Source organism: Panthera onca, chromosome B3 (genome assembly GCF_046562875.1).
Source record: "Panthera onca isolate mPanOnc1 chromosome B3, mPanOnc1 haplotype 2, whole genome shotgun sequence".
NCBI classification, from domain to species: Eukaryota; Metazoa; Chordata; class Mammalia; order Carnivora; family Felidae; genus Panthera; species Panthera onca.
Window position 1 is genome coordinate 53,459,826 of NC_138344.1, and position 27,483 is coordinate 53,487,308.

A 27,483-nucleotide genomic window follows, 5' to 3' on the forward strand; every position below is an offset into this window, starting at 1 on the left:
GTAATAACTCTGAACGGTTCACAGATGGAATCTAGACTTATGGTGATCATTTCATAAGGTATATAAAGGTCTAATCACTGTGTTGTACATCTAAAACTAATAGAATATTGTATGGCAACTATAATAACAAAGGAAATAACAAAAACTATGCATGTTACTTACATGTCAAATTCTAAGGAAATGGAACTACAGTATTATTTTGAAACCAATATATTGATATCACGTTATCATCTTTAAGCCAAACTATTTGGGAAAATACTATGGGTTAAATTACAGTACAAGAAAACCCTGAAAATCTTCACGTTTTCTGTCGTAATACAATCTTTTACTGGTACTCCCTACAGTAAACACACTGCTAGCTGGCTTTGAAATCTTTTGAATTATCTATTTTATCACTGCTGTGGTAACAGGACTGAATTATAATGAAAAATCTTTATAGCCAAAAGGCACCAAAACATACAAATTCTTCTCACTGGTATTTTTCTTCCTAAAATATAAAAGCTTATAAATAAAACTTCATTTGTATATTATGTATTTAACATAATATTAAAAAAGAGAAACAATACAGTTAAAAGAAATCAAACACATACCTGTGGAACATTCTTTACAACAGGCACTGGCTGAATTATGGGTAAAACATCAGATTTAGAAGCAGCAATTGACTCAATTGGAGTTGATACGTTCAGTGGTGCCATTCTCTCATCTTGATCATTTAAAAATTCTGTATTTTCATTTATTTCTACAGAAGGAAGTGGCATCTGGGCAGTAGGTTTAGAAGGAATTGATTCTTCCAGTGAAGGATAAGTAAAATCCACTAAAATTCCCAAAAGAATAATAGGTATGAAAGAACAGCAAACCCCATAAATAGTAGTTACATATCTCATGCATGTTACTATGTGATAAAGTAAATGAAGTGACAACCACAACAATCTTAAAGAATTAAATATTAACTTCTAGGATGTGGACATCTTATATTTTTTACGCCTGAAAACAAACTGCTATCCAGTAGGATAACTAAACACACAACCAAGAACACTACCGTAAGAACATAAAGTTTATTTTACCAAAGCAATTTTAAACAAAAATTTTCACATACATACATGAGATAGACACCTCTTCATTCTTGCCTCGTGGGGGTGGAGTGACTTTAGCATTTGTTGTATACTGGGGATAACAAAGTAGCCAGTTGTCATAGCCTCCTTCTAAAACCAAAGGCTCATTGCGCAGGACAGTTTTGCTTTCCCACTAGGAAATAAGGAAACAGTATTTTTATTTTTCTTTCACTTAGCATAATATTTTCAAGATTAGGCAATAGTATTTTCAATATAGCAGCAGTCTCTTCACAGTAAAAAAAAAAGAAAAAACACAAAAAATTGAATTTTAAAATTGCTCTTGAAGATTCATCTAAATGATAAAAAATGAGAGAATTCAAAATTCAGCATTAAATGAAACACATGGATAGATCAGGTTTTTAAAACCACACAAGTAATACATGATCTTGGAAGAAAATTGTGAAAGTAAGTTCATGTATTTAAAAATCATCCATCATTTGAGCGCCCAGAGATACAACTTTGACATTGTAGGATTTATTCTTACCATTTTCTATGTAGATACATACTTTAAATTTTATTTTTATGAAACAGTGAAACTTTTATGCTGCTGCTTTTCTCTTACATAAACATCTTTTACTAAGGGTCCTATCACCACCACTTGTAATGACCAGATAATATTCTATTTTATACACACATACACACACCCCAAAACTGAATCAACCAATGGAACACTTATGGTTATCTTTCCCGTTATAAAAATGCTGAGATAAATACTGAAGATCCTGATATATGCACATACCCAATCAACTCCATTAGGGAAAAATCCCCAGAAGTGGAGTGGCTGAGCCAAGGCACATGAACATTTTAAGGCTTTTAGTATACATTCCTAATCTTTAAATGATCATTAAAAATATGTATCTATATATATTTCTGCAGGGTAATTTACTAGAACTAGAACTGCTGGATTAAAAGTTTGGTAGATGCTGCCAAATTGCCCTTCAAAAAGATGATACCAATTTATATACTTACCAACAGTTTATGAGAAAGCCTATCATAAATCTTTATAATTTTTACCAAACTGGTGGATAGAAAATGGAATCATGTTTTAATTAGCTTTTATCAGTGAAGCTGCACATCTTTTAATGTTTATTAATATTAAATGTTTATAATATTCTATGACTTAAATAATATCATCCTTTGCCCATTTTTCAGTAGAATTTGCTATTTTCTTAGTACATAGTGAATGTATTTTGAATAAGAAAAATAGCTCTTTTCATATATGTTACAATTATTTTCCTGATTGATTTTTACTTTATTTATGGAATTAAAACAGTCAAATACATTGATCTTCCTTCATGGTGTCTTGGTTTACAAGACCTACAAATGCTTTTTCCTAGTACTACTTCACTATTTCAATCAACATATTTATATCATTGACCCATCTGGAATATGGTGTGATCTAAGAAGTAAGGCAGGGGTCCCCTTTCTTTTCACCTACTGGCTAGCCAGCTGTCTCCAAACCATTCATTTTTATCCATTTTTCCCCACACTGACTTGTTAAATCATCTTTCTCATACACTAAACCTACATATATCTTAGGCTGAACTTTATCAAAGTGCCAGTATTGTAGGTCAAAACTAGTTGAATACTGGCAGTTTCATGTATCGATCTGTACTTGGGTATATTTCTAGATTCCCTATTTTAAAGCATGAATTGTTTTAAGGCTTTTAAGATTGTCCTCCTGAAGGGTAATGTTCCATCAACTGACCTTCCTAAGAGCAGATTTTGAGTCTTACCAGCATTCATTTAGTACTATCAGTTTAATAATTTAACAAATTATACTGATTATTTTTTCTTTGCTAATTTAATCAGAAAATGGCATTCACTTTTTTAAATGCATTTCTACTAGTAAAGATGATTGTTTTTATGTTTGTCTCTTGTATTTCCTCTTCTGTTCATGTCTATGTCCACTACTTATTTTACTATTTTATCTTAAATACTTTTTTTATTTGCAAAAGTTCCTTCATATTTTAGGTGTTCTATAGTTGACTGTTGAACAACATGGGTTTGAACCGTGCCAAGTCCACTTACACACTTTTTTCTCCCCTTTGAGTTGATGGCAAAAGCCACAGGCATTTACAACTGCCCACCGATGGGATCAAATTGAAAGCGAATAGTGCAGAGGTTGTGCCTGTTGCCCAAATGAGTACCTGGGCAACCTGTTGAGGCTGTCACCAGCTGTCAGCAGCTCCCAGAAGCCCCAAACTGGACACAGTTCAGGTCCTTGTGTGCCAGCAGAGTGGTCAGGCTGAAAGCCCTGGACTGGTGGACAGGAGGTGAGGCTGAAGTGGAGACACACCCCCCAGAGTGCAGGTCGGTGTTGCCCAGGAAGTCCAGCATTCTTCGTATTCCCTCCTCCCTGCCTTGGTCCTCCTTGGGCCTAGGACCCTCCCTGGCCAAGGGCAGAATGCTCCTCCCTATGGTGGCTCCTGGAGGCCAGAACATTCACATGAGGCTGTGGTTGCCAATGGCCACAGGCTGGTGGTACACCTCTAGGCAGCTATACTGTGATCCAAGGGTGCTGTCGCCACCTACAGGCCCACCCAGTGGCTGCCATCGCTCAGTAGAGGTTACCAGGCTGTGGAACCCTACCATTCCAGGGCCAGGCCCACTGCTGCCACCATTCTTATCCTGGTGCTGCTTACCCACCTATATGAGGCCTTTTTCCAATAAATATACATACAGTACAGTAACTGCGATTTTAATTATGATTGAATTATGATTTCAGTAATTTGTTCATTATTTTATATAATTTTATATAATTTATAACATTTGCTTTTTTCTAGCTTACTTTATTATAAGAATACAGTATATAATACATATAAAAATACTTTGCTAATCGACGGTTTATGTTATAAGTAAGGCTTTTGGTCAACAGTATTAGTAAAATTTGGGAAAAGTCAAAAATTGTGGCAGGGTATTGGTACCCCTAAACACTGTGTTATTCAAAGGCCAACTGTACTGCCCTATTTATTGCAAATAATCTATTTGTCTTCTGCAATCTAATCATATGGTATTTTTCCACAAATTTTTTTTTGTCAAGTCAAATCTAACAAGCTTTTTCTCCTTAGTGGCTTCTTCCTTTGCTTCTATGTTTTGTAGTCTAATTCTTTTTTATTTATTTTTAATATAATTTATTGTCAAATTGACGAACACAGTGTGTAAAGTGTGCTCTTGGTTTTTGGGGTAGATTCCTGTAGTTCATTACTTACATACAACATCCAGTGCTCATCCCAACAAGGGCCCTCCTCAATGCCCATCACCTATTCCCCGCCTCCCCCATTCCACCCTCAGTTTGTTCTCTGTATTTAAGAGTCTCTGATGGTTTGCCTTTCTCCCTCTCTGTCATAGTCTAATTCTTAAAACAAAAAAATAACACTTTTTTTAGACAGTTTATGTTCCTGGAAATTCTAATCTTATGTTATATTATCAGTTTATTATTATTTGATGATTCAAAACTAGTCTTTTAAATCTGCGTTTAAAAAAAATCTCCAACCAAAGCTGCTGAATCTTCTTATCCTTAAGATAAATAGCTAGTCAGTATACCTTTCTAACAACCAAAGAAGGCTTACAATTACAGTGAACTAACAAGGAAACTTGCTAACCTTGAAAAGTGCATCTTTCAGACTCCGTAGAGTTGTTCCAAGTTGTAAATCTTTTGTTGAACTAAACCAGTCAAGAAGTACCACATATTCCACATTCCCCCTCTTCTTCCATGTGTCTTTAGAATCATCTGGGAGTTTTGCTTCAATCCAACTAGCAGTGACTCTGAAATGTATTAACATTTGTATTGGGGCAAAGGTAGACAAGAAGTCTTAATATACTAATATAAGACACTGAGTTTTCTTTTAGTCTGTACCACAGTAAATTTTCAGCAACATTTCTAAGGTCAAATTGTATGTCTGGATAATAAATAATCCTAAAATGTTTAATAACTTCACCTTTGCATAACACTGGAATATGTTTTAGTAATTATTAGAAACTAAAAGAAATGGAATCAACTCTAACCCCTCACAAAAAAGGGAGCCAAAACTGCAAACAAAGAAGTCATCTGAACACCTCTCTCAGCTAAATATAAATAACTGGGGGATCACTCGGGTAACATTATTTATACTTCAGTTCTCTTATACCTATGTAGATAATTGCTAACCAAATACCAAAATGCTTATTTAACAAACACACAGAGCATTTACTATGTGCCAGGTACTCTCCTAAATGCTTTATTTTCATAGAATCTCAACTGAATCCTCACAACAAATCCTATGAAGTAGGCATTACTAACCCCATTTTATAAATGGAGAAACTGGGGCACAAAGATATTAATTGACCTATCGAAGGTTACAGATGCCAAGTGAAGCCAAATTTCAAACTCAGGCAATCTTGTTCACGTCCATGCTCTTAGCTGTTCTGCTGTGCTGCCTTTTAAATCATCAACTGTGAAAAATATCAACTGTACATTAAAGCATGCTATTCATGTCTTTTGCTCACAGAAAAGTTAATTTAAAAGTTACCTAAAGTCCTTAGAGTGGGCCTGCAGCACAGCCCCTCCCCCCCAAATCCTATTACATCAACTTTTCATCACTAACTACTTGCCCATTTATTCCACTCGACACCAACCACTGCCTCCTTGTAGTTCCTGCTTATTCAGGTATACTCCTGCCTAAGGGCCTCTGCCTCTGTGCCTTTCTATCTGGAATCCTTTTCCTTCAGATAACTGCCATCACTCATTTCCTTTACCCTCTCAAAATTTGCTCAGTAATAACTTCTCCATGAAGCCTTCCTGGATTAAAATTTTAATACCTAGCCCAATGTATACACTTGATACACCCATCTCCATTGCACTTATTAAATAGCAGACATACATTTTAAGGTTTATTGTCTGTTTTGCTATCCCACCTCCCTGTTAAAATATAAGCTCCATGAAGCAAAATTTTTGTTCAATAGGTAAGCCCCAGTACTTAGAACCATAGCAATCCAGCCCACAGAAAACTAGTGCTCAGTATATGAGTGCTGAATGACTGAATAAATAATACAAATTTGTTCCATCAGGTAAGAAACTCCATATTATTCCTGGCAAAGCACTAAGCATTTTGATATTTAACTGATAATACTGGCAAGCTGGGCAGGACTGGTACACTTTTATTCATAAGTAAAAGAAATGGTTTAGATTATTTAAAAGAAAAAAAAAAACTTGCTCCTATATAATAATGTTGGCTACTATATCCTGTAGGAAATAAAGGAAAAGAGAAGAAATATAAAATACTGTCTCCTAATATTCTCACCTGATATATAGTGATAAGAATGAAAAAAATTGAAATATGATTTCTTTTTACTGTTAATGTTTACTTATTTATTTTTGAGAGAGACAGTGCTCAAGCAGAGGAGGGGCAGAGAGCAGCGTGAGAGAGAGAATCCCAAGCAGGTCCTGCACTGTCAGCACTGAGCCTGATTCGGGGCTTGAACTCACGAATCGTGAGATCATGACCTGAGCTGAAATCAAGAGGTAAACATTTAACTAAATGAGCCACCCAGGCACCCCTGAAATGTGATATTAAGGACTATCCCTGACTCTAGGGATATATTTGCCTTTTAGTCTAAAAACTCAAGGTTAGTACTCCATAAAAAACACTTTAGGAAATAATTGTATCACTAGTATTTCCCAAACTCACTCTTTCATGTAACATCTTTACAAATTGCTGCAATTTTGCCCTACCTTGTCTATTATTTAATAAACTTAATTACTGGGGCGCCTGGGTGGCTCAGTCGGTTGGGCGTCCGACTTCAGCTCAGGTCACGATCTCGCAGTCTGCGAGTTCGAGCCCCGCATCGGGCTCTGGGCTGATGGCTCAGAGCCTGGAGCCTGCTTCTGATTCTGTGTCTCCCTCTCTCTCTGCCCCTCCCCCGTTCATGCTCTGTCTCTCTCTGTCTCAAAAATAAATAAACGTTAAAAAAAAAAATTAAAAAAAAAAAAAACTTAATTATTAATTTAATTACTTAATTGAAAGTGATCCTTTAAATTTAACAGGAAAATGTACAGTCCCATATACATGGAAACAGCAGCATATCTAATGAATAAATGATAATCAGTAAAATACATACATCAGTAAAATTATGCTTTATTCACACAACAGAATGAACCATAACTACACCAATAATATGGAGTACAAGCAGCCAGATATATAAAAAACTATAGATTATATATTTCCTTTTATATAAAATACAAAAACAGACAAAAATAAATCTATCCTTTTTTTTTTTAATTTTTTAATGTTTATTTATTTTTGAGAGAGACCGAGAAAGAGCACAAGAAGGGAAGGGGCAGAGAGAGAGGAGACACAGAATCCAAAGCAGGCTCCAGGCTCCGAGCTGTCAGCACAGAGCCTGACACAGGTCTTGAACTCATAGACCATGAGATCATGACCTGAACCAAAGTCGGATGCTTAACCGACTCAGCCACCCAGGCGCCCCAAAAATAAATCTATTCTGTTAGAAGCTGGTGGTTCCCTTTGGTGGGTGGGGATATGGGTAGTAACTAACAGAGGGCATATGAAGGGATTCTGGAGTGATAGTAATATTCTATTTCTGGTCAGATAAATGGGTGTCCTAAATGGGTGTGTTGCTTTTGAAAATTCACTGAGCCAAATACTTAGGACAGGAGTGTTTTTGTATGTATGCTATACTGTATTAAAATGTTTAAAAAAAAATAAAAAATAAAGAATACAGTAATCACCATCAGCTAGTTGTAGATACTGTTGCCTCCAGAAAGCTCTAAGGCCTACTCTCTGGTGAGAAAGATAACCAAATATTAAAAAGGAATGCTAGCACCAAACAGACTTCTTTTAATGACTTCAGAAAGACTGAAACAAAAGTTAAAGGGGAATAATTTTCTTGGCATGCAGTTCATCACTCTTTAATCTTCAACCTAAACTCATCATGAGTTTCATAGTAGTCAAATTTCTCGCATTTTGGGAAACACTTAAACTCAATAAAAACCCAGGCTTTCTGTTAGTACAGATTAGACCATCCAAAGATTAATACAATTTTGTCTATTCAAATCCTAGGAATACAGTGACACCCACTTGATTAGACTAAGTACTCTAGTGTCACTTTTCAACAGCATTATTTACAAAGCACCCTATTCTTCAGGTCAAACTTTATCAAGTATCAAAAAATGCGCCAAAAACTATGCAAATTTTACTGCCTAATTTATTTACTTATTTTTAAATTTTTTTAATGTTTGTTTATTTTTGAAAGAGAGCGTGATCGTGTGTAAGCGGGGGAAGGGCAGAGAGAGAGGGAGACACAGAATCTGAAGTGGGCTCCAGGCTCTGAGCCTGAAGCAGGGCTCAAACACACGGACAGCAAGATCATGACCTGAGCCGAAGTCATACACTTAACTGAGTGTAAGTCATACACTTAACTTGACTGAGCCACCCAGGCGCCCCCCCCCACCCCTTTTTTTTTTTACTAATTTAAAAAGTATGTCTTTTCAATGCTGTTTAAGTTAATCTTAAAATGGGCCATAGATTTTAATCCAATCCCATAAACTAAGACCCAGAGAGGTTATATAATTTATTTAACACTTGAAATACTAAAAATAGCCCTGGATATGGAGGTTTAGTTCTGTCATTATTATGATAGTTTTTAATACATAATATATTCATGCAAGTAACTTTACATTATTTTATAGATTAACATCCTTATCAAAAAAGAAAAAAAAATTTTTAATGAGTCCTTACTAGTACCAGCCACTGTGGTAAGTTTGTGTATATAAAATTTCACTTAAGCTTCTCAAAACCTGAGATAGGTAATATTATTATTCCTATTTTATAGATGGATATGGGCTTAGAGAGGTTAGGTCACTGGCTAGAAGTAATGTAGCTGAGAAGAAACAATTTCGATCTGAATATAGTCTGACTTTGGAGTTTATCCATTTACTTATTAATCAGTTGGCGATACTGTTTTTTTTCCCCCAAAAAAGTATTTATGTACTCTTTTACTACAGATAACAGGATGGATATTTCTTTTTTATTTTTTTTAATTTTTAAAATTTTATTCATTTGTTTTTGAGAGAGTGAGAGTGAGCATGAGCTGGGGAGGGGCAGAGAGAGAGGAGAGAATCTCAAGCAAGCTCCAAGCTAACAGTGCAGAACCTAACATGGGGCTCGATCCCATGAATTGTGAGATCATGACCTGAGCCAAAATGAAGACCTGGATGCTTAACCAACTGAGCCACCCAGGTGCCCCACTATGGGGTATTCCTAAATAAAAAAACAATTCAATCAGTTCACGATTTTAGTCAATTTGGTGCATATACTTCACAAGCTCATAAATAAAAAAAGGAAAAATTAGTCAAAAAAAACCTTGGGAGAGAGGGCACACAAAGGCAGCTTCACTTCTCTTCCAATAAGACTACAAATGTCACAAATAGGAGAAAACACCCAAACCAAAATGTTCTTTATACCACCCTTCAGAGAAAGAGTAAAGTGTAACATTACGGAATAACCTGAGAAGAAAGCCTACTTTATCATATTTAGCCTGGATGGTAAGTAGTAACATTTACTACTGTCTACAGTTAACCATTTTACCTAAATACACAATGACCCACCCTGGACTGATGGCTTCTTCAGGAACACTGAGAGAATTTGAAATATGGGAATCTTGATAATCCTGCATTCTTCGAGCATCCATTATAATCAAGCTGATGTTTTCATCCATCATCAATGTGTATAGCTCCTTCGCTGTGATTGCCCCTTGGAATCAAGAGAGACAATATAAGCAACAAAAAACACCTAGTTCCACGTGCTTTCTTATCACTAAACACAGGACAATAATTGCTTCTTCTAGAAGAGTGAAGTACACTAGCTGTCATATACCTGCTATCCCATCACACTACTTACTACTTTTTAAACTAACATTAAATATAATTTGTGTTTTTGACATTCATCAAGAAACTAGTTCAATGTTCCGTTTCTGAAGGCTTAAATACCAAAGCTAGCTGTTGAGGTTACAACTACATCAGGTGCTGACTGTTGCTGGTACAAAATAAAGGAAATTAATATATGTATCTCATGAAGATTTTCTTATTCTCTATTTAATAATTAAATCATATGAAAAATGTCAACCAGAAAAAAACATCCATGGTTCAAAAATTCTTGACAGTTTCTAAATTCTTTTTAAAAAGTCTCTGATGAGGTCTTATGGGGACTATTTAAAAAACATTTAGATTTTCAAGTATTCCTAGAGTAACAAGTCAAAGGCTTGTTTTTTGTGTTCTGCATCAGGGGTTGACAAACTATGGCCACCTGTTTTTAATGGAACACAGCTGTACAAACGTGTTTACATATTGTCAATGGCTGCTGCTTTCCTGCTGTGACAGCACGAACCTCAGTGACCCCCCAAGCCTAAAATGTTTATTCTCTAGCCCTTTAATATTTAACCAAAATAAATATTTGTTATGTTGCTATTTTCCTCTTACAGCTTCTACCATCTGAAATGAAAGATTAAAAAGCACAACAAAGTCAACTATACTTCAGTAATAAAAACTTTAAAAGTAAGTAAATAAATAAATATTAAAAAGATAAAAAGCTGCTACAAGGGAGCTTAAAAATGTAAAGAACTATTTTGGCAGTGAGATGTGAGAAGAACGTAGTCACATGATCTCCTAAGCTAAAATACCCAGCTGAAAATAACCACCCTACTTCTCTAACCATCAAGATCATTTTGACAACAAAATCATCTAAACAAGTTGGGAACAAACCACTTAGGGAAATAACACCTAAGCAGAATGAGATACAAAAAACATAGATAAAAACAAATCTTGGAATGAATTAATAACATCTTTTAGGAAGGTATCTTATTTTTTAAATTGTTGTATGATAATACTTTAAATAGAGAATTTATTTTAGTGTTACATACAATTAATAATTAAATCTTTTCTGAGAAAGGAAAACTTAGGCAACTGTCTGAGTCCTGTTGTATAGGTCACATACGTGTAATTGGAACATCAACACCACCTATGGATAATACCCAAATTACTGGTGTAGATATTTTTGAGGGGAGTGAAGATTTTAAATAATTAGGTCTACAAACTAGAACCAAAAGTCATAATAGCTAATACACAAATCCTCATATCACGTTACTAAGAGTTTCAAATATATTAACTCATTCAATCCTCACAGTAAGTCTATAAAATCGGTATTAATATTATCCTCACTTTACAGATGGGGAAATTAAGGTAGAGATTAAATAACATGCTCAAGATCACATGGAAATTCAGGAGGGGCCAGCAAAATCCAGGTAGTCTGACTTCAGAGAGTCCATGCTCTAAACTGCTATGCTAAACTACATCTTGAAAAAAAAGAATGAAAAGTATAAACTATGGTTTTGATGTTTTTAATTACATATTACCATAAATATTCCCCATGATATATACGGAATATAAACACATTTTCAATATAATTGCATAGGCTAAGAAAAATGATAAAGCTTACATACAAATTAGACACAATGTTAAGATCTCATTGTGTAAAATCTGAAGCTTATTTTGATTAAAAGAAGATCTCAATAATAACCTAAAAGGACTCCCTCTTTCTGTCACACTTACCTTTCTCTGTGGTCTCATTTTTGTCACTCTTTTCACCATTTATCTATTTCACAGGAAAAAAAAAGTTTCAACTTTAATAGAAGTAAAAATTTTCATAGAAACATAAAGTTCAACTCTATTACATCATTGAAACTGAAAGCCTGGAAAATGAAGCATGTGGAGTACTGGCATTTTATTAAAATACAGATGAACAATAATGGCTTCCCACATTATCTGGCAATAGATAACAGCTAAAATAACCAGCAGCACATCAGAATCATTTAACACTTCCTTGAAATTTTCTTCAGTTAATGACTAAATATAATGTAAAAGCACAGACTGTTACAGAAATTTAATATTTAATTTAATGAGAGAATATTTCTTGCAATGAAATAAAAATTCTGGCAATTCCCTTCAGAGTTCTCTTTATATAATCAAAGGAAGATGAAGTAATATAAGGTTTTACAAATTTGTATTTTCTAACCAAGACAACATACGATAATTCTGTCACGTACTAACTCATTTTATAGATGGGAAAACCAATGACCTACCTGAGCCTACTGATCCATTTTAGCATCACTAAGATTAAAAAAGAAATGTATATTACGTGCTTCCTAATATTATACACTATGAAGTACACAGTATCACCTACTAAGCATTCTTGCCAAAAACAAAAACCGAACCTGAATCCTATTAAGCTGCTAGGCTGAACTTTCAGCCTACAAGAAATACGGAAGATAGAAGTAGAAATTAAATAATACAAGGAGGAAACAATCAGATAAATCCCGAATGTGGTTGGTTCATTTCAAAGAACTGATCTAGTATTAAAAAGCCAAAGGCATGAAACAAAAAAAATTACAGGGGAACTCAAGCAGAGAGTATTACAGAGACTTAAATTTAAGAGACATAACAACCAAAAGACTCTAAGTGGACCTCATCTGGATCCTAATTCAAACAAATCAACTCTGAAGTATCACTATGAGACAGTGGGTAAATGTGGATATAGGCTGGATATTACATTACATCAGGGAATTACTATTAATCTTGTGAGATGGAAAAATAGCATTGTCATTATTGAGAAAATGTCCCTTTCTTTGAGATGCATACTGAAATATTTAGGGGCAAAATGGTATGTTATCCGAAACTTGCTTTGAAATAATACAGCAAAAGAAAAGGGGAGAGGTACAGATACAAAATGTGACCAAAAAAAAATGTGACAAATATTAGTTGACTATTGCAACTGGGTAACAGTGTTTAATTGTGGTTTTTTCCCAATATAAAAAGGCTAAACAAAAATAAAAGTAACAAAAAAATAGTTGGCCCTCCTGATGGAAAGGCAACAAAATGAAGAGATTAAAATATCATTTCACATAGTTCTTTGAGGTCTTGTATTTATCTATATCAGCCATTTAACCTATATCTCCCTAAGATAGTGTTATTTAGCTTATATTATGAGTTCCTAAAATCAACAAACCACTAGTTCTTCATTTCTTTTTACACAGTGCTTAGTATAAGGTCAAACATTTAAATGTTTTTTAATGTTTATTTATTTATTATTATTTATTTATTTTGAGAGAGACAGAGTGCGGGCAGGTGAGGAGCAGAGAGAGAGGAAGAAAGAGAATCCCAAGTAGGCTCCATGCTGTCAGCATGGATGAGCCCAATGCAGGGCTTGATCCCACAAACCCATGAGATCATGACCTGAGCTGAAATCAAGAGTCAGGAGCTTAACCAAGTGAACCACCCAAGCACCCTCAACAACTATTTCTTAATGAAACCAATGATGATTCACACACAAATGATAGCTGAAAGCTACAAAATGCTTAAGAAAAAGTAAAGCAGAAATCCTTCCCTAAATTTCAACAGAGTTTAAGAAATTATATTTTAGGGGAGAAGATATTTGCAAACGACATATCAGATAAAGGGTTAGTATCCAAAATCTATAAAGATCTTATCAAACTCAACACCCAAACAAATAATCTAGTGAAGAAATGGGCAAAAGACATGAACAGACATGTCTCCAAAAAAGACAACCAGATGGCCAACCGACACATGAAAAAATGTTCAACATCACTCATCATCACGGAGATACAAATCAAAACCACAGTGAGATACCACCTCACACCTGTCAGAATGGCTAACACTCACAACTCAGGCAACAATGGATGTTGGCGAGGATGTGGAGAGAGAGGATCTCTTTTGTACTGCTGGTGAGAATGCAAACTGGTGCAGCCACTCGGGAAAACAGTATGGAGGTTCCTCAAAAAACTAAAAATAGAACTACCTTTCAACCTGGCAATTGCACTACTAGGTATTTATCCAAGGGATACAGGTATGCTGTTTCGAAGGGATACATGCACCCCAATGTTTATAGCAGCACTATCAACAATAGCCAAAGTATGGAAAGAACCCAAATGTCCATCGACAGACAAATGGATAAAGAAGATGTGGTGTATATGTATACAATGGAGCAATCAAAAAGAATGAAATGTTGCCATCTGCAACTACGTGGACGGAACTATGGGTTCCGTAGAGGGTATTATGCTATGAGAAATTAGAGAAAGACAAATATCATATGACTTCACTCATATAAGGAATTTAGATACAAAACAGATGAACATAAGGGAAGGGAAGCAAAAATAACATAAAAACAGGGAGGGGGACAAAACATAAGAGACTCTAAAATATGGAGAACAGAGGGTTGCTGGAGGGGGGAAGGGCTAAATGTGTAAGGGGCATTAAGGAGTCCACTCCTGAAATCATTGTTGCACTATATGCTAACTAACTTGGATATAAATTAAATAATAAATAATCTAAAAAAATTTTTTCCTAAGAATTAACTATAGATAATGTATGGTGACTAGAATATAATAACTCCTCAATAAATGTTGGTTGAGCCCCCCCCCCCCCGCCAAGAAAAAAAGAAATTATATTTTAGGAAGAATTGTTCCTCAGAAGGTGAAGGAAGGAGATATAGTAGACAGTGGTAGCTGGCAGGTACAGACTGAGTCACTGATGGTTCTTGGCAAACAAATGATGTAGCTAGATTTCAAGGAGCTGCTGAATAAAATGAAACAGAAGAGGAAAGGGAAATGGGCAGAAAGGAAGAAAAAGCAAAGGGAAGAGTATGAGACCCTAGAAATAGATAAAAGGTTAGGCACCAAATTAGTACACCAAATCCTTTTCAATGCAAATTACATTAGAAAGAAGAAACCTTAAAAATCATCTATTTCAAGATCTTCACTTGGCAGTAAGGAAATGAAGTCCCAGAACGGTTAAGCAAGACCTGACATGGGACTGGAACTCAGATATACTGAATCACAGCTTTAATGCTCTTTCTACTACTGTAATCAAGTTAACAGTGACTGCAAAAAAACTAATTAATGCACAGAACACAGTTCTATAGAAGCTCCAAGAGAAACCTGGGATCAAATGAAGCTAGAATATTTAATTCAATTTCTAATAAAAAACACATTAAATTTTACCCTTGTTGTCTCAAAGTACATTGTTGTGGTATCTCAACTCACCTTAAGCAAATCATCTGAAAAAAAGGAACCAGTCTTTTTTAACACCACAGAATAAATTTGAAATACCTTTTGGGTTTTGTCTCTGGAATCCATTACATTTTCCAAGGAACTTTTATTTGATGTACCACCATCCTCTCTTCCTGCTTCTTGCCTTTTCTGTTTCTGCAGCTGCTCCTCCTGTCTGTCCTTTTCTTCAAGTTTTTTTCGAACCTCAGCTTCTTCATATCTAGTTGAGAAAACAAGTCAAGGTGTCTTTTATTGGCATGATCATGAAAAGTAAAGGACTTCCAGTTCCATAAAATTGGTACCCTACCTTAGGATATTTTATGGCAGCATACTTTCTCCCTCCAACTGAAATTTGATTCTGCCAGTGTTCTGTTACAAACCACAAATCATAAATTTGCCCTCTGTAGATTTATTTCAAATTGCCAAATATCCTGAAAAGAAACACTATGATCTCAAGTTAAAGTTGCTTAATGTTTTTTGTTCTTTCCTTGCACTAATTTCAACCTTTCCACTGAATTTCACATCTGCTGCAATTTCTTTTACAAAGGACTTAATATCCTAAAATTAACTCTAAAGACTCATTTACTTATAAAGTAGTTCAAAATATAAAAAAGACAATAAATTAGTGAGAAAATGGCCCTAATGCCCAAAAGATAAAAGAATAAAGAATATTACTGTTGATAACAGTACAAGTAGGGAAAAACTTAGTAAATCCAAGAGAAACAGTCAATAGGGGTAACTCAAAGATTAGGAGAAATTCTACTCTACTTAGTTCATTAACTGGCTAAAGGAGGAAGATAATAGTGATACCAACTTTTATCAACCATCTTAACATATTCCAGCTCCAAGATTAGTAATTTCTGGGAAGGATGAAGGGAATACATTAATTCAAAAAGATAATTTCTAAGTAAAGACTATGATGTATATAATTAGACTAGTTAATTGATCCAAGTGTGAAAAATCATTAAGAAAAATCGTTCCCCTTTTATTTCATTATTCAAAGAATGACTAACCAAAATAAATAAAAATAAAAAAACAAAGAATTAATAATAACTAAAAATTCAAACATACTGTTTTTAATTTCTAATTACTTTCTAAGTCTGATAAGGCACTCATGACAAATATTAGAATTAGATTTGTTTTTAAACATACATAATTTTTGCAAACTATGCAGTTCAAAACTAACCACAAATACTTCATTTCCCTAAGACCAATGTCCAGTAGCACATTATAACCTGGGGAATATGAGGAATTATATTTTTCTCAAGAATCCTGCCAGAGAGTTAGAAAAAATTGGACCTGAGCTCCAATCTACTCTACCAATGCTTACCTTAAGAATCTATCATTCTACATATTTTTAGATTTTCAGTAAAAAATATGAATGGTAACACATGAACACAATAAAGGCATTAATATGGCAAAAGATTCTCATTTTTGTGTTCCAGTTAATGTAAGATTTATTGCTAGGAACTGGGATTCATATGCATGGTCAGACAAGTTCTAAATATTATTTTTATCTTCTAAATATATGTTCTTTTAAAGATTTTATAATAATGTTTGTACCTGAGTTTAAGGCTTTCAGAGAGTCTTTCAGCTTCTTCAATAGCTTTTTTGATGTTTGCAAGTCCAAGTATTGAATGAAAGTAGTCCTAAAATTGTAAGAAAACCATCCCATAATTTTAGTACTGGCCATTGTACACAGCACTAATGCTAAAAACGTTAAAATCATGGTGCTATGTAAAAGAAAGGTTGGATGAAAACATTATGATTGAATGAAGTATTTTTTTAAACTTTTAACCTACATAAACACAACTTATTTTCTAAATGTTTCAAAGTATCTCTTCATATCAATAGTATGCTAAAAAAACCTAATAGGTAATAATTTTATTTATTTGGGAGACACCTTTAAGAAGTATAAATACTATTCTTACTATTTATGAATAAGTGCCAAAAAGCAAAGCTTTCAGGAGCAAAATATAGATTTCCTTTTGTAAATATGTTAGTTTTTTTTCTCTAGTCTGAGAAGCAGTAAATTGTATATTGACATGGGATTTATTCTGTTTTACTTGTTTTATACTGAGATGTTTTGGGGCTTCCACCTTTATTTTATAATAGTGACCCACCTCTCAAGTGGAGTCAAACATTTGATATAAAACAAGTTTCACATCCAAGGAAACCTTGAATGAAAATCAAATGGTAGAAATAAATCATTAATAATACACTCTTCTTTAAAAACACTCACACACACACACACACACACAACTTGTTTGGCACATAATTTACTAACAAGCATAATAAAGTTAAGAAAAATTGTGGTAGTGTGTCCTCCCTAAGGAATATAAAGGAAAAAAAGCCCTCAAGGCAACCTGGCTATAAGCATATGTGACATCCCTCACAACCTTGTAACACAAGACCACTTAATCAGACTACATGTTTGTGTGTTACCATATATGGAAGACAAAGAAATAAAAAATATATAAAAAACTATGCTACATGACGTTCAGGGCTCAGTTCTTCGGGTATGATCTCAAATGAGCCATTGCCGGCATGAATAAAGTTGCTTCCTAAACAGAAAAGCCTCGGTGTCACGACTCTCTGTGTGAGAATCCTGCTACAAGATCACTTCTCTAAGAAGTCACTCACTGAATCCTGCAGTCAGAGATATCTTCAAATCAAGGTTGGTTTGACATGACAATAGCAAAGTGAGACTCAGCTAACTGATTTTTGGATCTAATTAGCCACAACCTGTCAATGTGACTGTGCAAATAGAGCCTAGTAGCACAGTTCATCACAAATGATACAGTAATAAAACATAAAAAGATCCAAGGGAGTGCCTGGGTGGCTCAATCAGTTAAGCATCAAACTTAAGCTCACTTGCTTAAGCTTCCAACTCTTGATTTTGCCTCAGGTCATGACCTCACCCATCTCGCCATTCATGAGTCAAGCCCTGTGGAGGGCTCTATGCAGACAGTGTGGAGCCTGCTTGGGATCCTCTGTCCCTGCCCCTCTCCCATTTTCTCTCTCTCTCTCTCTCAAAAATAAACAAACTTAAAACCTATAGCTATCATATATCTATCTAGCCTAAAAGAAGATCATGTTTGGGGGTACCTGGCTGGCTCAGTTGATAGAGCATGAGACTCTTCTCAGGGGCAGGGTTATGAATCTGAGCCCCATGTTGGGTGTAGAGATTACTTAAAATAAATAAATAAGTAGGTAATGTTTCAGTTAGGCTTATTCTTCTAAATAAAGACTAAATAAATTAAAAGGATCCTTCCCTATATAATTTCAATAAAAGTTTAGTTTTTTTCAATACTGTATCAACTGAAAATTACAGTGGAAACTGTAATTACTTCAGTGCCACAATGTCCAGACTTTAGATGCAATATTCTCTTAACAGAAAACAAAATTTAGTCATTACTGTAAGGTTTCTCTCATAAAAATAAAACACAAAAACAAAAAATACCATGACTTGTTGTATTAATTTTTTGACATGAATTTATTAAAAAGTCAGCGTAAGCCCAGCCTAACACTGTTTAAATGCTGAAAACATTGTGTTTAGGCATACCTGTTACAAATTTCCAGAAGACCCTTCCCTAATATTAGTAAGGTTTCTTGTCAATAATTCTCTTTCCGTGCTCTTAAAGGATCACAGTTAAAGCAAGTATGAATATTTTCAAGTTTTCAACAATATTGACAATTGGCAAAATAAAAAATAACATCCAATTCTTACACAACTAAAAATGTTTGCTTCTCAGGTTAACCCAAGGAAAACTTTCTTACTCCTGAACATGCAAATTCAAACAACTTGGGGTGCCTGGTGGCTTAGTTGGTTCTTGATTTTGGCTCAGGTCATGATCCCAGGGACATGGGATCGAGCCCTACATCAGGCTCTGTGCTGAGAGTGTGAAGTGCTTAATATTTGCTTTTTCTCTCTCTGCTCCTGTCCTGCTTCATGTTCTCTCTCAAAAAAACAAAAAAAAACAAAAAAAAACAAATCTCATGATTTCCCAAACAAAAAAGTTTGCCTATAATATTTAGGAATAATCAACAATAATGCCATACAGACTTAAAAATTTAATTCTGATTTTATCTAGACTTTGCTACACTAATATTTTCAGTATCATTAGTCTTCCACCCCCTTTTCAGATAACCCTGAAAACATTCTTCATAGACTGTTTTCAACGAGTAAGAAATATAATGTCTTCTGCTAGTGAGCTTGTGAAGTTAATGTCTTATCTAAACCTGAAATATTCCCTCATGTACAAGAGTGAAAGATATAAGTTTCTGAAGAAGACTGGTGACACTACATTCTGTCACAACCTGATTTAAAGGGTAAAACCCAGAAAATATCTAGCTAACAAATTAAAAAAAAAAATCTTTTTAATGTTTTAGAGAGAGAGAGAGAGAGAGAGAGAGCGCGCGCACGCGAGTGAGAGAGTGCGAGCGGGGGTGGAGCAGAAAGACAAGGAGACACAGAATCCGAAGCAGGCTCTAGGCTCTGAGCTCTCAGCACAGAGCCCGATGCGGGGCTTGCACTCGAACCATGTGATCATGACTTGAGCCAAAGCTGGACACTCAACTAACTGAGCCACCCATGCGCCCCATCTAGTTAGTAAATTTAACATTTCACATACTTGGCATGCACTGGAGATGCTGGGCTAAATAAAATAAAACGAAAAACAGTTCTAAGGCAGAAGCAGATGTGTACCCTGGACAGAGCAAATGAACAACTGCAGTATATAAGATAACAGCCAGGGTTACCTGAGCCTTTGCAGGGAACTTCCTAAGCTGAACAACTCCTGCCACTTTCAACTACTCCCTTTGGAAATGCAATAGATACTCTGTGGAAATGGAAAAAATTTATCGATTAAACTGCACTCCTAACCTTCTCAAGTTAAAAAGTAGTAGCAGCAAAAACACTACCAATCTTCTCAAAGGATAAAAGTAACTACAAACTTAGAAAAATACAGCGAGGCACCTGGGTGGCTCAGTCTGTTAAACGTCTGACTTTGGCACAGATCATGATCTCACGGCTTGTGGGATTGGGCCCCACATCGGGCTCTGTGCTGACAGCTCAGAGCCTGGAGCCTGCTTCAGATTCTGTGTCTCCCTCTCTCTCTCTGCCCCTACCCTGCTCGTGCTCTCTTTCTCTCAAAAATAAACAATAAAAAAAAATTTTTTTTAAAAAGAAAAATACAGTAAAAAGTAAACATAAAAACCTGGCCCTCCTACAACAGACAAAATGGCAGACACCAAAACTACCAAGTTATCCAAAGCTGCAACTCTTTCAAAGTATTTACTTTACTAATAAACACTTCTACACTTCTTTTTAAAGCAATTCCATTTTTGGGGTACCTGGATGGCTCAGTTGGTTGAGTGTCTGACTTCAGCTCAGGTCATGATCTCATGGTTCATGAGTTCGAGTCCTGCGTTGGGCTCTATGCTGACAGCTCAGAGCCTGGAGCCTGCTTCAGATTCTGTGTCTCCCTCTCTCTCTCTGCCCCTAACCTGCTCGCGCTCTGTCTCTCTCTCAAAATAACCATTAAAAAAAATTAAAACATAAAATAAAGTGATTCCACTTTAATAGATACCATAAAAACCATCAAAGAACATGCAGAAACATGTTTGAATTTGGGAAGGCCACACCTTACCTGCAGACAGACATGCCCAAGAATGTTCTAAGGCAGGACCAATCTAGCCATCTGTGGACAGGAGGATTCATCTCCAAATGCAAGGGGCCACCTTTCCAAGGCTACATCTAAATCCCTGTAACTATTATTAACATGACTTTGCTGGTGAGAAGAAATACCAGCAATGATTTATCACAATTTTTTTAAGTGTATTTATTTATAATTTCTACACCCAATGTAGGGTTCTAACTCACAATCCTGAGAACAGGAGCTCATGCTCTACCGACTTAGCCAGCCAGGTACCCCTATTACTATTAAATCAAACGTTAAAGTCATCCCTTAACCCACTTAACCAAAAGAAATTATACTAGTGACACTACTCTGGAAAAAAAGTTATTTCAAAGAATATGAGAACTCTTTTTTTTTTTTTTGTACTTCTGTAAGTCAATTTAAACAAGGCAAGCCAATTCTACCACCAGTGAACAAAATAAAATCTCAACACTAATTCAAGAATGGCTTCTCCACCAGGTAAGAAACCTATAAGCAGTATTCGACTACTATTGTCTGGCAGCAAGATTATTACTAAGTAAAGGTGGAACCACCAAAACAATATTCCTCCAATTTCATTAGTGTCTATGTTCTTCTTTTGCCTATTTCTGGTGCAACTGAAATGCAACCATTTTCTCTAGCAACATTTATCCTAGTCATTAATTCTTTTTAATCATTTACACCTCTCCTACCCTCCTTCCCTAACTCCCCATGGCTTCAGCAAAGTGGAAGAAAGGTACCTGCTCAAAGGATTAAAAGAAAAAGTAATAATAATAACATTGATAATAAAAAATAAAAATGGAAGTAATCAGTATTAACTGAACCCTAACATGACGACAATGTCATTCAAATATAAAAAGCTGTCACATAAAAACAAGTGAGTGACTAATCACTTGTTGAATGAAACAGGAAGATGTGGTGTGTAGGTATGTGTACACACACACAGGAGTATTACACAGCTGTAAAAAGGATGACTATGTAATGTATGACAACATGGATGGACCTAGAGGGTATTATACTAAATGAAACAGATTGAGAAAGACAAATGTGGAATCTAAAAAAGTACAAATGAATAAACAAACAAAAAGTAGAATCATACCTGTAAACACAGAGAACTGATGGTTGCCAGAGGGAAGGGAGGTGGGGAGATAGGGAAAATGGGTGAAGGGGAATGGGAGACAGGCTTCCAGTTATGGAATGGGTAAATTATGGGAATAAAAGGCACAGCATAGAGAATGTAGTCAATGATACTGCAATAGTTTTGTATGGTGAGAGATGGTAGCTACACTTGTGGTGAATACAGCATAACATATAGTTGCTGAATTACTATGCTGTACACTGAAACTAATCTAACATTGTGGGTCAACTACACTCAAATAAAAAAGTTAAAAAACAACAAAACACACACACACAAAATAAGTGACTAAACCTCGAACCCTGAGAAAGTACAGCTGCAGTCACATTTTTATTTTAATGTTTATTTATTTTTGAGAAAGACAGAGAGACAGAGCTTGAGTGGGGGAGGGGCAAAAAGGGAGGGAGGCCCAGAATCTGAAGCAGGCTCCAGGTTCTGAGCTGTCAGCACAGAGCCTGATGCAGGGCTCAAACTCATGAATTGCAAATCATGACCTGAGCCAAAGTGGGACGCTTAATCCACTGAGCCACCCAGGCACCCCACAATTTTCTTATTTAATGCATGAGTAAGCTGAATCCTTCCACTTGACTTGGCGATCATTTAGTGGAGAGGAAAACTGATTATGTGTCTGTATGCTGCTATAAACTTGTATTAATCCAGGTGCCTGGGTAGTTCAGTGGGTTAAGCATATGACTTCAGCTCAGGTCATGATTTCATGGTCAGTTTGAATCCCACATAGGGCTTTGTGCTGACAGCTCAGAGCCTGGAGCCTGTTTCAGATTCTGTGTCTCCCTCTCTCTCTGCCCCTCCCCTGCTGACTTGCACGTGTGTGCGTGCATTCTCTCTCTCAAAAATAGAAATTAAAAAAAAACTTGTATTAATCCAAGACAAATTAGGTATGTGTATATAGTGTGAGTGTATCCACATTTATACACATATAACTTTGCAAATAATCAAACTAAATCTGCTTTTTCTATCTGCAAAGGAGTTTGAACATGCTGCTGAATAATGTGATCTAAATTTCAGTATTAGTTAAAACTCTTAGAAGAAATCGATAGCTCTGCTGTGCAAAAATAACTTAGCAAATAAGAATGCAGAAATAAAAGGTACCTGCTGTTGCTTGAAATCAGGCCTTTTTTTGATAAGATTATAAACAGTCACATATTTCATATATAGTACATAGGCCCTTTCCTCATCACGATCTAATCTGCTTTCTTCTGCTGTCTTGAAGATCTTCAGGGCACTCTGTACATAACTTCAATTAGAGAAAAAAAATAATTAAAACACTTGACACATTGGCAGGGGGCAGGGCGAGTCATGTTTAAGGTCTACAGAGTATTTTGATAACATGAATTTCATAATGTAGATTGCATTACTTCATAACTGGTACAAAGTTAGATATATGTTAGGATATAACCTGAAAATTCCCCTAGCCTACAAATAAATAGTTCTGTTTCCTAATAGTTGTTTATATTCCATCAAGCTATTCAAAACGCATTAAGCCTAGTTTTAAAAGATTTGCTAACAGATAATCCTGAGGCAAGTGTTCCTTGGGCAGCCATGTAATAGTCATACTCTGATTAAAGAACAAAACTCCATACCATTTTTACTGAAGTAAGAAAGGCAAAATCTTTATTACTTTAATGTTAAAATACTTTTCAGTTTTCTTCATCCCTTTCTAACTATGTTGTAAAAATTTCCCCACCTAAAAATCCAAAAAAAAAAAAAAAAAAGGGGGGGACAGGGAAGGGGACGTGATTCAATCTTTTCAACCGGTTAAAGTTTTCTACAAAATGGCCGAACTGCACTCTTATTCACTGGTCCTGGTGGAACAAAAAGAGATTTAAAGTCTAAAAATAAGGCATTTTAAAATTCCACTTCAGTAAAATATTTAAAGATTCTGTGGCCTTCATTATAAGGCCATTTGCCTGGTTAACACTCTTTAGAAAGCAAATTAATAAAATAGGCATTTCTGCAAGAGAAATGCAATCACTTAGGACTAAAGTTCTGGCAATCCAATTATAGTGTCAATGCTTATATATAATGCTCTTTATTGGTAACTTATTTATGCAAAGCAGTGCTTCTTGTTTTTCTATATTTTTCAAACTGCTCCACAACTGCAAACATGGATTAATGATGAAATTGGTCAGGCCAAGAACACCACACAAAGGAACAGGGCCAAAGTGATATTTAGGACCAAAGACAGTCCTATACAAGGACCAGTTTAGTCAGTGTGTATGCCCTGCCTAGCATGGCATCACAGTCCTAGGACAGAAGTAAATCAAACCAAAGCTAGAAAGGAGATTCCCTAGAAGAGCTTAGGAGTACGTGCAACAGCGCTTGGGTTTTCTTTAAACTTTCACTCTGAGGCATGTACATTTCACGGGCTTATATGTAGCAGATCAAGGTGAGATGGCTGCAGTGCTGCTGTGAGTCCAGTGAAACAACCAAAAATCCTAAAAGGATTCTAGCATTTTTTAGAATAGTGCTGTGACATAGCAAGAACATGAGTTTGTGTTTCTATACTTAGGGAGTCCTTCTGACATATCACTTCCTATGGGACCAGGGTGGTCCCAGAGCTAACCTAGACACTGTCAGAATGAAACTGATCTATTTTAGGATTAGGTAAAGATTTCTGAGAAAGCTTCAAGGTGGCTTTATCTTTCCCATTGTTTCCTATTTGAAAGTGATTCAACAGAAGTTAAAGAACTGCTTTCTCTGTCACTGCATTAATATTACCAACTTAGCTCAAGAAGTGAAACAATCCCTCTCTTATTCTTCCTGCCCCTAAAAAGATCTTTTTAAAAAGCCCATTTTGTCCATAATTATGATGCTTAGAAATACCAGTTCATTTTGGGATTTTCTTTCTTGACCTTCTTTAAAGTTTCTACTATTCCCTCCTCTTCATCCTTGATGTTTTTTCTTTGCATTTTCTGTCTATTCATGTAGAAAATGACTCATAAAGATGTCCCTGTGCATTCATAGGTTTCTCTAGACGTCTGTTCACAGGTTCATTTGGGATCATACATCTAAAAAATGCATGGGGATCTGTGCTGATGGCTCAGAGCCCTCTTCAGATTCTGTGTCTCCCTCTCTCTCTGCCCCTTCCCTGTTCATGCTCTGCCTCTTTCTCGAAAATAAACACTTAAAAAATCTTTTCAAAAGAATCTTTTTTTTTTAGGGCCTTCCATTTATGGAGGACCCACAGAACCCCTCTTTTCTCCCTGATTTCTACAATCTGCTTACCCCAAGTCCAGGGTATATGGCTGAGTAAATCCATCTTTCTTTCTGAAACTCTATTTCCAACTCTACAGTAATGCAGTTACTTCATTAATCTCCAAATCTCCTTTGTCGGTCAAAATTAATTCAGAGGAAAAGTTCGCTATTGCCTCTTGTCTCTTAACGGAGACAAAACTTCAAGAAGTTAACAATCTTATTGATAGCCCATTTTTAGCAAAATTACTTCCAGTTGATAACAAAATACCTGGACCTCTCCCTCACAATTACATTTTATCTCAAGATAGATATTGTAATCATTATCAGTAAAGTATCATCTCTAGCCTCGACCTCAGCAGGTTGATAGACTCCATGTCTTCAAAAATAAAAATACATAAAATAAATCATTTAGTTAAAAGTTCATGTTAAATTGGTACAAATTAATATTATGCTGAATATAAGAAAAAAAAAAATACGTATTTCACTTCCTTTAATCAAAGAAGCCTATGCTAGGACCAGATGTTCCATGTGAAATATACAAGAATAAAAATGATCTATAATTAAGAAGTATTTCTGCACTATTTTATGAAAGGACATTAACTGTGGCTGTATGAGTTTTGTAGAAACCTCGTAGTCTTCACCTCTTAAACTTATAATCTGATATATTGTCCAAAGAATAGAAAACATGCATTTTGCCAGAATACACATACATTCTGCCAAGATAAAGAACTTCTCTAAGCAGGTCTTATTCATGTGATGATGCCATTTTTCAAATAAGCTTCAAATTGACTACTCCTCTAATTCATTTAATAATACAGAAATGAAGTAAAAATTAATATATGATTCAGTGAAACTAGCAAAGAATACATACTTCTTCGTGCTTATTTTCTCTGGTTTAACTTCTGTCTTCTTATTGAGGTCTTTTAGTGAAGAACTGAGGTAGAGTTCTTTGGGAACTGAAGCCACAGCAGGCATGATGAATTATCTTTACTTTTCCACTTTCACAACGGACGGTGTACTTCATTAAAAGTAGTTCTTTTCTGAAACAAAACAAATGCAAATAATTCCAATTAACAACAAGTGAAAAGACATAAAAGTTCCAAACTGACTCTTTTGTTAAAAGAGTTAAAAGACGTAAAAGTCCTAAACTATATCTTTTGTTAAAAGAGTTAATTTCAAATTATCTTGAGTATCTATTTTGGGAATTCAAGATATAAAGGGTGTCATTAAACAATTTAACTTTTTTCAAATATTCACTAAATGAATTATGATTTCTATTGCTTTGCCTTAATTATTAAGAATCTTTCCTGTCAAAAGCATTAACAGAATAAGAACTTCTATATTTTTCTACCATTAAATCTGCATTAATGCATAGATCACAAGTAGAAAGAAGTTTCATTTAGAAATATTTCCCTCTCTCATTGATAATACCAGTTTATAAAAGGAAACAAACTGGGGGTAGGGAGTAGGCAGGGCCACTTTATGTGGAGCTAGGGATATATGAACAGAATACACCCAAGTACTTTGGTTTATTCTAGAAAGGTCTTTGAAGCTTCATTACATTCTTTGCTCCTCATACACTGTGCTAAATTCTGATTAGGAAGATGGAGCAAGTAGTAAAATGAACATTAAGAGGAAGAAAAGCTGGGTATGTATCAATTGTGTGTGTATGTGTGCAGGAATGCACATAGGGCAGATCAGGAGAGCATAGCAAATGAGGAGTCTCGGCAAGATCCTAAATTGTCACCAAATGAAAGCTTCAGAGGAATCCCATTAAATTTATACAATGTCTTCTGCTGTGAAGAACTAATTGCAATTCAAATAAATACAGGCATACCTTGTTTCACTGTACTCCATTTTATTGTGCTTCTGTTTTTTACAAACTGAAGGTTTATGGCCACACTGCATCAAGCAAACCTACTGGTGTCATTTTTCCAACATCTGCTTACTTCATGTCTGTGTCACACTTTGGTAATGCTCACAGTATTTCTAACTCTTTCATTATTATATTTTTTAGTTATCTGTGATTACTGATTACAACTCACTGAAAGCTCAGATTATGGTTAGCATTTTTTAGCAATAATTTTTTATTAAGTTTTTAATTTTGATTTCAGTATAGTTAACAAAGCATTATATTAACTTCAGGAGTACAATGTATTGATTCAAGAATTCTACGCATTACTCAGTGCTCTTCATGATAAATGTACTCTTTATTCCACATTAC

At 35.3% G+C, this 27,483-nt stretch overlaps 1 protein-coding gene across 1 annotated transcript in view; it reads right to left on the reverse strand.

The window, feature by feature from the left end:
* Positions 1-27,483, reverse strand: part of USP8 (ubiquitin specific peptidase 8) — a 76,706-nt gene that overhangs the window by 29,662 nt on the left and 19,561 nt on the right. Inside the window, exons 2-10 of the mRNA XM_060618539.3 lie at positions 26,131-26,299; positions 23,154-23,298; positions 16,794-16,879; positions 15,291-15,450; positions 11,719-11,761; positions 9,721-9,865; positions 4,718-4,880; positions 1,101-1,245; positions 591-814 (exon numbers count right to left, since the gene is read on the reverse strand). Of these exons, the coding sequence (XP_060474522.1) occupies positions 591-814; positions 1,101-1,245; positions 4,718-4,880; positions 9,721-9,865; positions 11,719-11,761; positions 15,291-15,450; positions 16,794-16,879; positions 23,154-23,298; positions 26,131-26,234 (1,215 nt within the window). The 5' untranslated portion in view covers positions 26,235-26,299. The remainder of the gene's footprint in view (positions 1-590; positions 815-1,100; positions 1,246-4,717; positions 4,881-9,720; positions 9,866-11,718; positions 11,762-15,290; positions 15,451-16,793; positions 16,880-23,153; positions 23,299-26,130; positions 26,300-27,483) is intronic.